This window comes from Gobio gobio (genome assembly GCF_949357685.1).
Source record: "Gobio gobio genome assembly, chromosome: 25".
Lineage (NCBI taxonomy): Eukaryota > Metazoa > Chordata > Actinopteri > Cypriniformes > Gobionidae > Gobio > Gobio gobio.
Genome location: NC_137121.1, coordinates 8171181 through 8185011, shown reverse-complemented (window position 1 = coordinate 8185011; position 13831 = coordinate 8171181). Strand labels below are relative to the sequence as shown.

The window sequence follows — 13831 nt, the reverse complement described above, 5'->3', positions numbered from 1 at the left end:
TTCATTTTTGGGTGAACTAACCCTTTAAAGAGAATCAAATGAGCTCATAGGATCTGAAACCTCTCCAGGTGTCTCTGAGGGTGCAGAAAGGGCTGCTCTCAGTGCCGGATGTTCAGGAGGGTGAGCAGGTGGACGGCCAAAATGAGAAACATCTGAGCATCTCATCCAGCAGCCTCCAACAGCTCAATGAGCTGCTGAGCAGAGTGACCTACACCAGCACCGTCTACCACATCAAGACCCAAGACCTCGGTACCTACATTCAGTCATCATTTACTCGCATGTCCTTCTAAACCTCAGGGTTCCTACGGGGTTTGGAAAAGTATGGAAAAGTATGGAATTTGATTTGAGTAATTTCCAGGTCTGGAAAAGTATGGAAAAAATAAATCAGAGTATGGAAAAATATTTATGTTTCCAGACTATTGTCCCTATTTAATTTTCTAAATATAAAATTAAGAATTTCTAAATGTATATAATAAATATATACACAATCGTTTTTTTCAATGAATGAAAAACTTGTAGCCTAGCTATGGCAGTAAAGGTCAGACCTGTGTGTTCCTTCCTTTTCTCAGTTCAACAGTGGTTAACACAGCACTTTGTAGTTTGAGAAAGCAAGTTGGGTTTGAGGATAAAACAGAGTCGATGGTAGAGTTCTTAAAGGAATAGTACACCCAAAATGAAAATTTGTCATTTATTCACCCCCATGCCTTTCAAAACCATAAGACTTTATTATATTAACATTTTTAATATTTTAAATCTGAGAGATTTCAGTCCCTTTATTAAAGGACTAGTTCACCCCAAAATGAAAATGTCCTAATCATTTACTCACCTCAATGTCATCCAAGATATCCATGACTTACTTTCTTCAGTGAAAGATAAATTAGGTTTTTGAGCAACAAACTGAGTTGGTTGCCATTCTGGATGGCATTGGGGTGAGTAAATGATTAGGACATTTTCATTTTGAGGTGAACTAATCCTTTAAATATCTTCATGTGTCCAAGATTTCCAAGATTAACAAAAGTCTTATTCGTTTAGAATGACATGAGGGTAAGTAAATTATGATAGAAATTACATTTTTTGGTAATTTTTGGGTAACTTAATAACCCTTTAAAAAAATTGTGACTGATTTAGCATTTTGATCGTTAAGGTCACAAAAGGCAATATTTTAATATAGGATTTCTAAATATTAGATAGCCTACATAGAGGTTTTGACTCAGAGTGTAACAGACTTGTCGGTGCCGATGGCATTGTGGGTAAGTGGTTCGCCATGTAGTACAGCTGTTGAGCTTCTGGAGACCCGAGTTCGAGTCCTGCCTCATGGACTTTTCCCAATCCCACCCCCTTCTCTCTCCCACCTTACTTCCTGTCTAGCTACTTTCCTATCCTAATAAAAGGCAAAAACGCCAATACTAAATCTTTAGAATGTAACACTTGTTAGCAGTTGAATTTGAAAACATTTTATCAGAACAAGTTAAATATGGTCGGAAAAATCTGTAGGAAGTCTGGAAATTCGAGTCTGGAAAAGTATGGAATTTTGAAATGAAAATTGTGTAGGAACCCTGAAACCTGCATGACTTTCTTTCTTCTGCTGAACACAAAAGGAGATGTTTCGAAGAATGTTATGGTCCAAAACAACATTAAACCCCATTTACTTGTATTGTATGGACAACGTTTTTCAAAATTACTTGGAATATAGTGCTAGTGTCATATGGACCACTTTGCTGATACTTTTTTAAAATCTTAAAACTAATGTACTTGCTCATTTCCATTTATATGTACAACCATTAATTTGACACTTTTTTATGTCTTTAGCGTATTTCTCTTTTGAGGACCATGAGGTCATATTCCCGATTGAGATCAGACGTTTGTCAGTTCCTGTTCTGTTTGACCCGGGGACAGGTGAGCTCAAGTGTTAACACATTTTTAACATGTTTAATATACTTGCGCTTCTGAACAGTTTTATTTGAGTTAGTTTTAATTGTTTTTTAAGTTTTAGTCTTTTTAGTACTGCAGCTTAAAAAAACTTGAACAAACATTTGAAATGTTTGGAAATCAAATGGGTTTAAGTTTGTTTGTTTTTCTATTTCAGCTTTATTTCAATTAATGATTTAATATTTTTAATATTTTAATATATTTAGTTTTAATTAACAGTAGTTATTACACCAAAATTCACATAAATTCTAAAACTGCACATAAAAAAACGTATGCACTCAATTGAGACGATCTGATAAGAAGTTATACGCATAATCTATGATGGAAACACATTTGCTAAATAAATTTAAAAAAAAAACTCACATGACTATATGCTTCAAAACAGCATGTGATTGGATAACTGGACTCACCAGAGGACCAAATCGCATCGCACAGCACCTCAAAAGTTGGTTTGGTCGTTCTGAAATGCCTGAGCCAAAGTTTGTCATCAGAATGTTTTGGTGTCTCACATCACTGTGTTAACAAACACCAGGCATCTGAACTCAAGATAGAATAACATGACAGCATTTATTGCATTTTATCTGTGCGCTCTTGTGCTGTCTTTAGCATCCTTGTTAGCACGCCTGCCTCCCACACCAAAGACTCCGGTTCAAATCCCGCTCAGAGCGGGTTACATTTGGTGCCGTGACCCGGATGGGAGTGAGGTTTAGGGAAGTGAGGACGTAGGTTTGCATGTAAACCTTAACTCCCCTGATCTTAAGAGGCTGTGGTTTTTAGCGTCCTTGTTAGTGCACCCGCCTTCCACGCTGGAAACCCCGGTTCAAATCCCGCTCAGAGTGGAACCGGTTACATTTGGTGTAAAAGTTGTGCGTGTAAACCTCACTTCCCTGATCTCAAGAGACTGCAGTCTTCCTTGTTAGCGCACCCGCCTTCCACGCCGGAAACTCCAGTTCAAATCCCGCTCTGAGCGAGTCGAGTAGTTCTGGTTACATTTGGTGCCGTGACCCGGGTGGGAGTGAAGTTTAGGGAAGTGAGGATGTAGGTTTGCATGTAAACCTTAACTCCCCTGATCTCAAGAGGCTGTGTTTTTTAGCGTCCTTGTTAGCGCACCCGCCTTCCACGCCGGAAACCCCGGTTCAAATCCCGCTCAGAGTGGAACCGGTTACATTTGGTGCCGTGACCCGGATGGGTGTGAGGTTTAGGGGTGTAAGTGTAACGGACGTAGGCCAGTAAGAGCTTTGAGTGTAAACCACACTACCCTGATCTCAAGAAACTGTGGTCTTAAGTGGTCTTTAGCGCCCTTGTTAGCACACCCACCTTCCACAGCATCGCCGGAGACCCCGGTTAGAATCCCACTCGGAGCCGTTTACATTTGGTGTCATGACCCGGATGGGAGTGAGGTTTAGGGAATTTTAGTGATTTTAAGAGGCTGCTGTCTTTAGCGCCCTTGTAGCGCCTTGTTAGCATGTCCGCCTCCCACGCCGGAGACTCCGTCGAATCCCACTCGGAGCCTTTTACATTTGGTGCCGTGACCCGGGTGGGAGTTAAATTAAATTTGCACCTTTGGATGGAAACATAGTAACAACAACTTCTAAACAAATAACAGATCTAATCACAGATTTTCTTTTATGTAAACACAATCACCACACTAACCTGTTATTAACTAACTAACATAATTCTCTCTCTCTCTCTCTCTCTCTCTCTCTCTCTCTCTCTCTCTCTCTCTCTCTCTCTCTCTCTCTCTGTAGACATAAGCTCCCAGGTGACTGTACTAATTAAAGCATTTTTGAGATATAAAGAACTAGACATCCTCATCAAGAGTATCCGTCGGCTCTACCCAAAAATAAAGATCATTATTGCTGATGACAGTCTGAAACCTGAGAAGGTGGTCGGTGACAATATAGAACACTATATCATGCCCCCGGCACAGGTACAAACATCAGGTTGTTTAAACTGAATGTTGTCGTAATTTGCTTGAAATATAAAAGTTTAATTATATTGTTTGTCCTTTCAGGGCTGGTTTGCAGGCAGAAATCTGGCAGTGTCACAGGTCACCACTAAGTACTTCCTGTGGGTGGACGATGACTTTGTGTTCCTGGATGAGACCCATATTGAGAGCTTTGTGAAAATTATGGAAGCCGTTCCTGAACTAGATGTGGTAAATATATAAGTTATATCATCTTGATGATATAAAAGTTGGGGTCTTCTGGATTGCGAAAGACCTTGACTGATTTTGAAGATGTGTTTTGTAGTTATTATTCATTCATTCATTCATTCATTCATTCTCTCTCTCTCCATCAGGTTGGTGGTCAGGTAGAAGGAAATCAGTTCTTCTTTAAGCTGGAATATGAGGAAGGGAGCAGCGAGGAAGGTGGCTGTATCACGCGTGTCCATAAAAGGCACGCGCCTCTGCCAGGTTTTGACGGCTGCTTCTTTGCAGATGGAGTTGTCAACTACTTCATGGGCCGGACAGATGCTGTGCGGAGGGTCGGTTTTGACCCGTTCCTCAAAAGAGTGGCTCACACTGGTAGGTGGACTTAAAAGTGTTGATTGAAAACATTCAGATCAGATTAAGTAACCAATTCGTTTTAGATGAGGTCTGTTGATAAATTATTTCCCAATAGACCTGCTTAAAGTGATAGTTCACCCAAAAATGAAAACAAGGTACGTTATTTGCACTTGGTGATGTTGTGTCAATTAGATACTTTTATTTTTTTATTGACAAAATTGACAAATTGTAGCAAAAATGACAGTGCTCTAACTATTGTTAGCTGAATTAATAAATAACAATTGACATTGGACATGATATCCGCTTGTTAAGTCGTGACGTAAGGAACGCCGTTTCTGGGTCCAAGCCTCAACTCGTTTCACTTGAGAATGCAATCGACGGCCGTTTATGAGTGCTTTATGAGTTAAAGAGTTCAATATTTTAAATACTTACAGTCTACACAACAGTCTCTGTGCTAACAGAGTCACAGATATTAATATTTTAACGATTTATAAAAGATGAATCACTGTCTGGCCATCTGGAATTTTGGTATGGAGATAAAGGTTATGATTATGTAACGTACTGCTCTGAGAGACAACTGGTTGAGAATCCAAATGCAGCTTTAATGAAGGGTAATCCACAATCGTAGTCAACAATCAGGCAAGAGGTCATAACAGGTAATCAGTCCAAACAAGACAGGAGCGACAGGCAAACGGGTAATCCACCGAACAGGCAAGAAATCCAAAACCAGAGACGTGAAACCAGGGAAAACGCTCAGAAATGCAGTTTACAACAAACAAGACTTCGCATTGAATGACAGAGTGAACATGATATATATAGGCAGTGGTAATGAGGTAAAGAGGTAAAGAGACACAGGCGTAAACAGTGAGTGCTAATGAGTCCAGGCAAAGGATTATGGGTAATGTAGTCCTTGATGGATTGACAGTCCGGGGTGGAGTGTCCTCAGGTGGTAATCAGGGGCATTCTCACCGGTGATTGTGACATAGTCCCCCCCCCCTCAAACAAGACTGTCCAGGAGGGAGGTGAAGCGGAGGTGGAACCAGGAGGCGGGATGGAGGGCCAGGCCCATGGAGCGGAAGAGGGCCTGGAGACTCAGGCAGAGCAGGCAGCCAGGACGGAACAGGCTGAACAGATGACCTGGCTGGCTCGGGCCGGGCAGACGGCCAGAGCAGAGAAGGATGGGCAGATGACCAGGGTGGTGCGGGCAAGGCAGGCAGCCAGGGTGGAGAAGACTGGGCAGATGACCAGGCTGGCGCAGGCAGAGCAGGCGGGCAGGGTGGAGTAGACGGCCAGGACGTAGCAGGCTGGGCAGATGACCAGGGTGGCACAGGCAGCCAGGGTGGAGCAGACAACCACCACAGCAGCGCCGAGGGTCTAGAAGACCCCCACGATGGAGCAGACGACCACCACAGTAATGCATACGGTCTAGGAGACCCCCACGGCGGAGCAGACGACCACCACAGCAGTGCAGACGGTCTTGGAGACCCCCATGGCGGAGCGGGCAGAACAAGGCGCCAGGACGGTGCGGGCAGTGCAAGGCGCCTAGACGGTGGGGGCAGTGCAAGGCGCCTGGGTGGCTCGGGCAGAGCAGGTGGCCCGGTCAGAGTCCTCTCTAGACTCGTGACAGGAGGCGGAGTCCTCTCTGGACTCTGACCACAGGGTGGGGCTGGAGCCGTCTCTGGACGCGGGTCTGTGGCTGGAGCCGTTGCTGGACGCTGGTCTGTGGCTGGAGCTGTCTCTGGACGCGGGTCTGTGGCTGGAGCCGTTGCTGGATGCTGGTCTGTGGCTGGAGCTGTCTCTGGACGCGGGTCTGTGGCTGGAGCCGTTGCTGGACCCTGGTCTGTGGCTGGAGCTGTCTCTGGACGCGGGTCTGTGGCTGGAGCCGTCTCTGGACGCTGGTCTGTGGCTGGAGCCATCTCTGGACGAGGGTCTGTGGCTGGAGCTGTCTCTGGACGCTGGTCTGTGGCTGGAGCCGTCGCTGGACTCTGGTCTGTGGCTGGAGCCATCTCTGGACGCGGGTCTGTGGCTGGAGACGTCTCTGGACGCGGGTCTGTGGCTGGAGACGTCGCTGGACTGGCGGGTACAGAGTAATTGTCACATTTCTCCACGACACCCACAGTAAAATCAGAGCCACTTATTTGTAATACCAAATCAATATAATGTTACAGAGTCGAATTAGGGTCATGTAATGGCATAAACGAGCTGAGCGGCTCAGATAGTCCCCCACGAAAAAAATATCATGAGGCATATCGTGTCCATTGAGGTAAGGTGTGCCAGTTCAACAAAGTCTCTAACATAATCCTCAATTGGGCCGTCTCCCTGATGCAGACGGGACGCTCTGTCAGGAAGAACTGTGAACTGTGCTGCTGGGTTCACAGTGGCGAAGTCTTCTGTAACGTACTGCTCCGAGAGACAACGGGTTGAGAATCCAAATGCAGCTTTAATGAAGGGTAATCCACAATCGTAGTCAACAAACAGGCAAGAGGTCATAACAGGTAATCAGTCCAATCAGGCAAACAAGACAGGAGAGACAGGCAAACGGGTAATCCACGGAACAGGCAAGAAATCCAAAACCAGAGACATGAAACCAGGGAAAACGCTCAGAAATGCAGTTTACAACAAACAAGACTTTGCAGTGAATGACAGAGTGAACATGGTATATATAGGCAGTGGTAATGAGGTAAAGAGACACAGGTGTAAACAGTGAGTACTAATGAGTCCAGGCAAAGGATTATGGGTAATGTAGTCCTTGATGGATTGACAGTCTGGGGTGGCGTGCCTTCAGGTGGTAATCAGGGGCATTCTCACTGGTGATTGTGACAGATTATAATTTTTATTGTAGTATTACACCACATTGTGTATGTATATTAGCACCGTTTGTTGTTTTTCTTGTGGTATGAGAGAGCGTTTGGACCCGGAAGCGCTGCCGCGTGACGTCAGACTTAACAACCGTATAGATGCAATCTAAGACAAAGTTCCAGTGAAATATCTTTACAATCCTCGGATGTGTTTACGTCCTTCATTATGTGTGGCAGTTTCTCTCTGTGATGATGAGGTCATGGTGCGTGACGGCATCTGAAATACACAATTGAGTTTAGAGTCTCTTCCATTTGATTTTGTAAAAACAGTTAAGGAATAATGACTGGGTATGTTTAGGCATAAAAGTAATAATAGAAAAAAATCTAACAATATGATCCTAAATTCAATATATCTGTTACTTAGTGGAGAAGAGAAGATGAGTATCCTTACCTGAAAAGACAACCCGTTCTCACTCCCAAGGCGTCAAAATCTGAAGCATGGTCAACTACCTTCCGCATCACAATGAAGACGCTAAAGGCACCCCTAGGCGTCACTATATCGACACACAGGGAACTCCATTGATTTCAATTGTTTGTCCAATGTGTCAGATCAAGACGTATTTAATTCTTTGCATTAAGCAGACATGATTTTATGAATATTTATCTGCTACTTTTTTATTTTGGAGCAACTAACCCAACTCTTACCCTAAACCTACCCACTTCAAAACAATATAAAACACGTAACAGGCAAATAAAGTACAGTCACAGGTATTTATTGCAAAAACTAACCAAAAACAGCATAAAAGTATTAACTCATGCTGCATTCCAAGTCTTCTGAAGTCATACGATATCTTCAGGTAAAGAACAGAGTTAATCTTAATGTTTTAATGTCTCAAATGATGATCCCGCCGCTCCGTGAACGCATGCATGCACTCAGTCAGTCAGTCATATCTCATTCAAATGATACACCCGACTCTTGAGCATGACACAATCGGTCACGAGACACACGAGAGCCAATGCTATTTCACTATGAAATCTGGGCGGCAACTTTTGAAATTTGAATGTGTGCATGATTTTCGGCGGATGGAGACGCTGATCGCTTTTGGGGATTTTCTTCACACAAATCAATCGCTTGGCCTCGTGACAATTGGAATATTTGTACTTTTTGAATAAATTGTGCCTGCAGTCGTGTCTGCCTGTTATATCCTGTATTTTATATCATATAATACACAAATGGTAGGTTTAGGGATGGGGATGGGTTACATGTTCAAACATGTCTAAATAGCGTAAATAAAATAAATGTAAATAAAATGATGCTGGCTGATTAAATTGAGAATCACACTCCAACATGTCATAATGGTATATAATTCCATCATGACGATAACGTTCCCATGCCCAATGCGTCTGTGTATGACGGCAAAGGTTTCTCATTGAAATCAATAGAGCACCCTGCGTGTCGAAAAATTACGCCTAGGGGTACCTTTAGCGTCTTCATTGTGACGTGGAAGGCACTTGACCATGCTTCAGATTTTGACGCCTTGGGAGTGAGAACGGGTTGGAACAGAGCTGCTCACACTTACATCATCTGATAAACTAAAAAGAGAAAAAGACACGATTGGTAGGAAACGAGTTACAATTTGAAAGTTAAAATGTATAGATATTTTAAGAAAGAAATCATTGTCCTGTGTCCTGTGTGTGTTGACAGCCTGTGTGGTTGTATAGTTGAGCTCCAGAAAATCATCAACGAGGTGGCTTTGACAGTTACAGGCTTGAAAAACAAAAAGGCGGGAATAAAGAACCCTAAACTCTAACACAAAGAACCATTTCAGCATATAAAGAGTTCTTCAAGATTATACGGTTCTAAATAGAACGGTTACTACATGTAAAGAACCATGTTTTTTTTAGAGTGTACAATACCTTTTGACTCTCCTTGCTATAGTTTTGGAGTTATGAGTCTTTACTGTCACTCAGAAAAAAACTCCTTTAGGAGCTTATTGGGTTAAAATAGCCTTCTTCTTTTTTTCATGTGAAGAACATTTTAATAATCTAAAGAACCATTTTCCACTATAAAGAACCATCAATGCCAAGAACCTTTATTTTTAAGAAACAAGAATCTGTTTTTATTTTTTTTTTCTTCTCAATTATATACAGAATTCTTCGTTGACGGACTTGGAGATTTATTAGTTGTCACCTGCAAAGGTCTCAAAATTGGTCACCAAAAACACAGTCACACAGACAAGTACCAATCCTACAGGCATCCTCCCAAAAGTGATTCAGTGGCAAAAATGACACACCATTTTTTCAAGAACCATCTGAAATGCATGAAATACTAAGGAACACTTCAACACTTCAGGTGAAATATGCTGTCACTCACCTTATTAATCATTAATTGGATGTTTTATTCAATCAAATACTTTGGCGCATCTGCTCATTATATTGTGACTAATGGAAGAATGAAATGCATGTCATCAAAACATTGAATAGAATATACTTTATTGGAAATTTGTCTTGGACATCATGACATGGCCAGTACACAATACAATACATACATAATATTAAACCCCCCCCCCCCCCCCCCCCCCAAAAAAAACCCACCCACACACACATTCTTATACCGGTATATAAAATACAGCATCATATTTTTTTCACCCCCTTTTTGAAAATACATGAAAATGCACTATCCACTCTTAAATGGTTGCAATTTAAGAATGCTTTGGAATATAGACATAAGTTTGGTCTCATTTTAAAGAAGACAGTCAGCAGATTATAGCTCGAAAATGAAAGTATGAAAAAGTTATGGAAGTTTAAATTTACTGTAAATCAAATGTACTGTACTAAATATTTTATATTTTATATAAAATATATACATTTATATAATTTCATATAATTTAAATTATATAAAATTACTATCAAATCAAAGCCATATGTCTAACCAATTTGTGTTCCAAATTTGAAGTTGATATCACAAAAATTGAAGTTCCCATGAGATTTTGTTTAGGCGCTGTACCACCGGGTGTCATTGAAATTCCTTTTTTTATGCAATCTCCTGTAACAAATGTATACATTTTTGTCCAAATATCACAGAACAGTTGGCAGATATAGAACCGTGAGACGATATGTGTTTTGTCAAGATTAGAAAAAGGTTTTTATTATAAAGTAGTTCAAATAAATGTTGTAATATGAAACATGATGACGCCCACTAGGGGAGGAGCCCACTAGAAGAATTTAGAGTACCGTTTCCATGGTAACGCAAGGTCCGATTTCAAAACGGTTTTCAAAGGATGAATTTTGAGTTTGTAAGCTTTCCAATGATATATAGTTTGTGAACATTAGATCAGGATAAAGATAGGATATAGTGGCAAATGGGCCCACCGGTGGGCCAGTGACAGTTAACATGTTAAACTAACTTGAATGGTTAGATTCACACTGAACATTCACTCAACCAACTTCATGCATCCTGGGTTGTTTTTTAAACACTAATGAAGGAGTTCACATGCAGTCAGCTGGTTTTGACTTTGACTTTTCCTTCAAAATCCACTCCCTTTTTTTGTTGTTGTTTGGAGTAACATGAGTTGGATCTTGTAACTAAAGAGCATTTGAAATGTTTATGAGGGTAACAGGTAATGAGCTCAGGATAATGGGTGAGGATAGTGTGATCTTTATTTCTCTTCTTAGAATGTAATTCAAATGTTATAGTTACACTGAATGAAGGTTGCTGAAACAAGTGCAGCCAAGTCAGTGAGGGGTGGCGACATTGGTCTGCTTTAGTTACATTAGTTACAAGGCAAGGCTGTACATAATGGCCTAGCTAGCGCACAAAATAAATCCATTCCAAAATTATATATATATGACTAGTCATGGGCCAACAACAAACAAACGGGGGTAATTTAATAACACCGCTCATCCAGCTCAACATAACTAGCATGAAAGCATTTAAAGCACACATTTAGAATCAACAGAACTTGTTCTTCCAGTGACCAACAACCACAACTTGGCTACACTAGTTTACAAAACTCAACACATTTATTGTTTATAAAGCAGGTTATGGTGGGTCACTTTCATATGAGCTCTCTCTCTCTCTCTCTCTCTCTCTCTCTCTCTCTCTCTCTCTCTCTCTCTCTCTCTCTCTCTCTCTCTCTCTCTCTCTCTCTCTCTCTATATATATATATATATATATATATATATATATATATATATATATATATATATATATATATATATATATATATATATATATATATATATATATATATATATATATATACAGGGAGTGCAGAATTATTAGGCACGTTGATTTTCTGATCATGTTTTTTTTCCAGGCACATTTGACCAATTCCAAACCACAGTAATCCTAATAACTACTATTGATTTAGTATTTAATAATGTATAAGTGATATATAATTGTTCATGAAGGCTGGAAATGAAAATCACCTTATATTCAGGTGTGCAGAATTATTAGGCATGTTTTCTTTTACAGATAAATTGAGCCAAAAAAGAGATTTAACTCAGACTGAAAAGTCAAAAAGTATTAAATGCCCATGAGAAGGATGCAATACTAATGCAATACTAGACATTGCAGTTAAGGCATGACCATTGGACAGTGAAATGCTCGTTGGGTCAGCAGGGTCAGACAAAAACATGTGGCGGAGAAAAGACACCTATTAACCGCAAAAGAATTAAGAATTAAGGTGAAGAATTAAGGGTGAAACCATCAGGAACCCTTTAGTCTCCAGCGCCACCATTTTCCAAAGCTGCAACCTACCTGGAGTCTCCAGAAGTGCAAGGTGTCAGGATCTCAGAGACTTCAGTTAGGTAAAGAATCCTAAAAAATGACCCCCACTAGATAAGAATCACAAGCTGAAGTGTTGTAAAATACATGAAGCCTGCTTTATTATAGGCTTTATAGGTTTTATAGGTTGAGAGTGACTCTTGAAGGACCAGCACCACATCCTCTAGTACCACTGTTTGAAGAATTCATCTTCCAGAATCTGGAAGTACGTTTTGGGAGTTCATTTTAGTCCATCCTGAAGTCCGTTTTGCAGAGATGGACTAAAAATGAACTCCCAAAACGTACTGCCAGATTCTGGAAGATGAATTCTTCAAACAGTGGTACTAGAGGATGTGGTGCTGGTCCTTCAAGAGTCACTCTCAACCTATCTGTCCATAAAGCCTATAAATAAACCTTCTTCATGTATTTTACAACACTTCAGCTTATGATTCTTATTTAGTGGGGGTCATTTTTTAGGATTCTTTACCTAACTGAAGTCTCTGAGATCCTGACACCTTGCACTTCTGGAGACTCCAGGTAGGTTGCAGCTCTGGAAAATGGTGGCGCTGGAGACTAAAGGGTTCCTGATGGTTTCACCCTTAATTCTTCACCTTAATTCTTAATTATTTTGCAGTTAACAGGTGTCTTTTCTTCACCACATGTTTTTGTCTGACCCTGCTGACCCAACGAGCATTTCACTGTCCACTTTTTGACTTTTCAGTCTGAGTTAAATCTCTTTTTTGGCTCAATATATCTGTAAAAGAAAACATGCCTAATAATTATGCACACCTGAATATAAGGTGATTTTCATTTCCAGCCTTCATGAACAATTATATATCACTTATACATTATTAAATACTAAATCAATAGTAGTTATTAGGATTACTGGTGTGGTTTGGAATTGGTCAAATGTGCCTGGAAAAAAAATATGATCAGAAAATCAACGTGCCTAATAATTCAGCACTCCCTGTATGTATATATATATATATATATATATATATATATATATATCGTGGATAGTGACAATCTGTAAGGTGTATAGTTCACCCAAATTGAAAATTACTGTGTGAGAAAAAAGTTTACAGTGTTTTAATGCCAGTAATACATTAAACTATCTATATAATGTTAAATATCATTTATAATAATGTAATGGGGGAATATTCGTGTGTCCTGACAATGTCCAAGTTAATGCTGGCTCTGATAGAAAGGTGTCAGAATACACATCACAGTATCACAGTTTGTTGTGTATGGGGCTGCATCGCCGTAGACCAGTCAGGGTGCCCATGCTGACCCCTGTCCAATTGAGCGTCTGTGGGATGTGCTGAACAAACAAGTCTGATCGATGGAGGCCTTACCTCGCAACTTACAGGACTTAAAGGATCTGCTGCTAACATCTTGGTGCCAAATACCACAGCACACCTTCAGTGCAGTCCATGCCTCGACGGGTCAGGGCTGTTTTGGCTGCAAAAGGGTGTGTGTGTGTGTGTATGTATACACAGTATATACAGGATACTTAAGGATGTGAAAAGTAGGACTGCTGCATTTGCATGCTTTATGCAAAAAAGGGACTGAACTGCTTTAAATACTGGTTGGTGTAGCCTGCAGCACATCATGTTACACATGTATTTAAAGGTGCAGTATGCGATTCCTGAGAAATACTGTTGATATCTGAAATCAACCCAAATAAACACACAAGTATACAAGAGTATAAGCAAGATACATACTATCTAGATTATAGCTAACATTACAACAAAAGCATATCTTGGTTCAGTGAAACTGAGCAAAACCAATGTTATTGAGCAGAAACAACACAACCTGGTATCCGTG

At 40.7% G+C, this 13831-nt stretch overlaps 1 protein-coding gene across 1 annotated transcript in view; it reads left to right on the top strand.

The window, feature by feature from the left end:
* The window catches only part of LOC307121798 (beta-1,4 N-acetylgalactosaminyltransferase 2-like), a gene marked incomplete at both ends in the record, with an annotated part of 99413 nt that extends 89844 nt beyond the window's left edge, over positions 1 to 9569 (top strand). Inside the window, 6 exons of the mRNA XM_079809556.1 lie at positions 69 to 249; positions 1810 to 1896; positions 3678 to 3859; positions 3944 to 4087; positions 4231 to 4456; positions 9388 to 9569. Of these exons, the coding sequence (XP_079665682.1) occupies positions 69 to 249; positions 1810 to 1896; positions 3678 to 3859; positions 3944 to 4087; positions 4231 to 4456; positions 9388 to 9569 (1002 nt within the window). The remainder of the gene's footprint in view (positions 1 to 68; positions 250 to 1809; positions 1897 to 3677; positions 3860 to 3943; positions 4088 to 4230; positions 4457 to 9387) is intronic.
* Positions 9570 to 13831: the final 4262 nt, after the last annotated feature.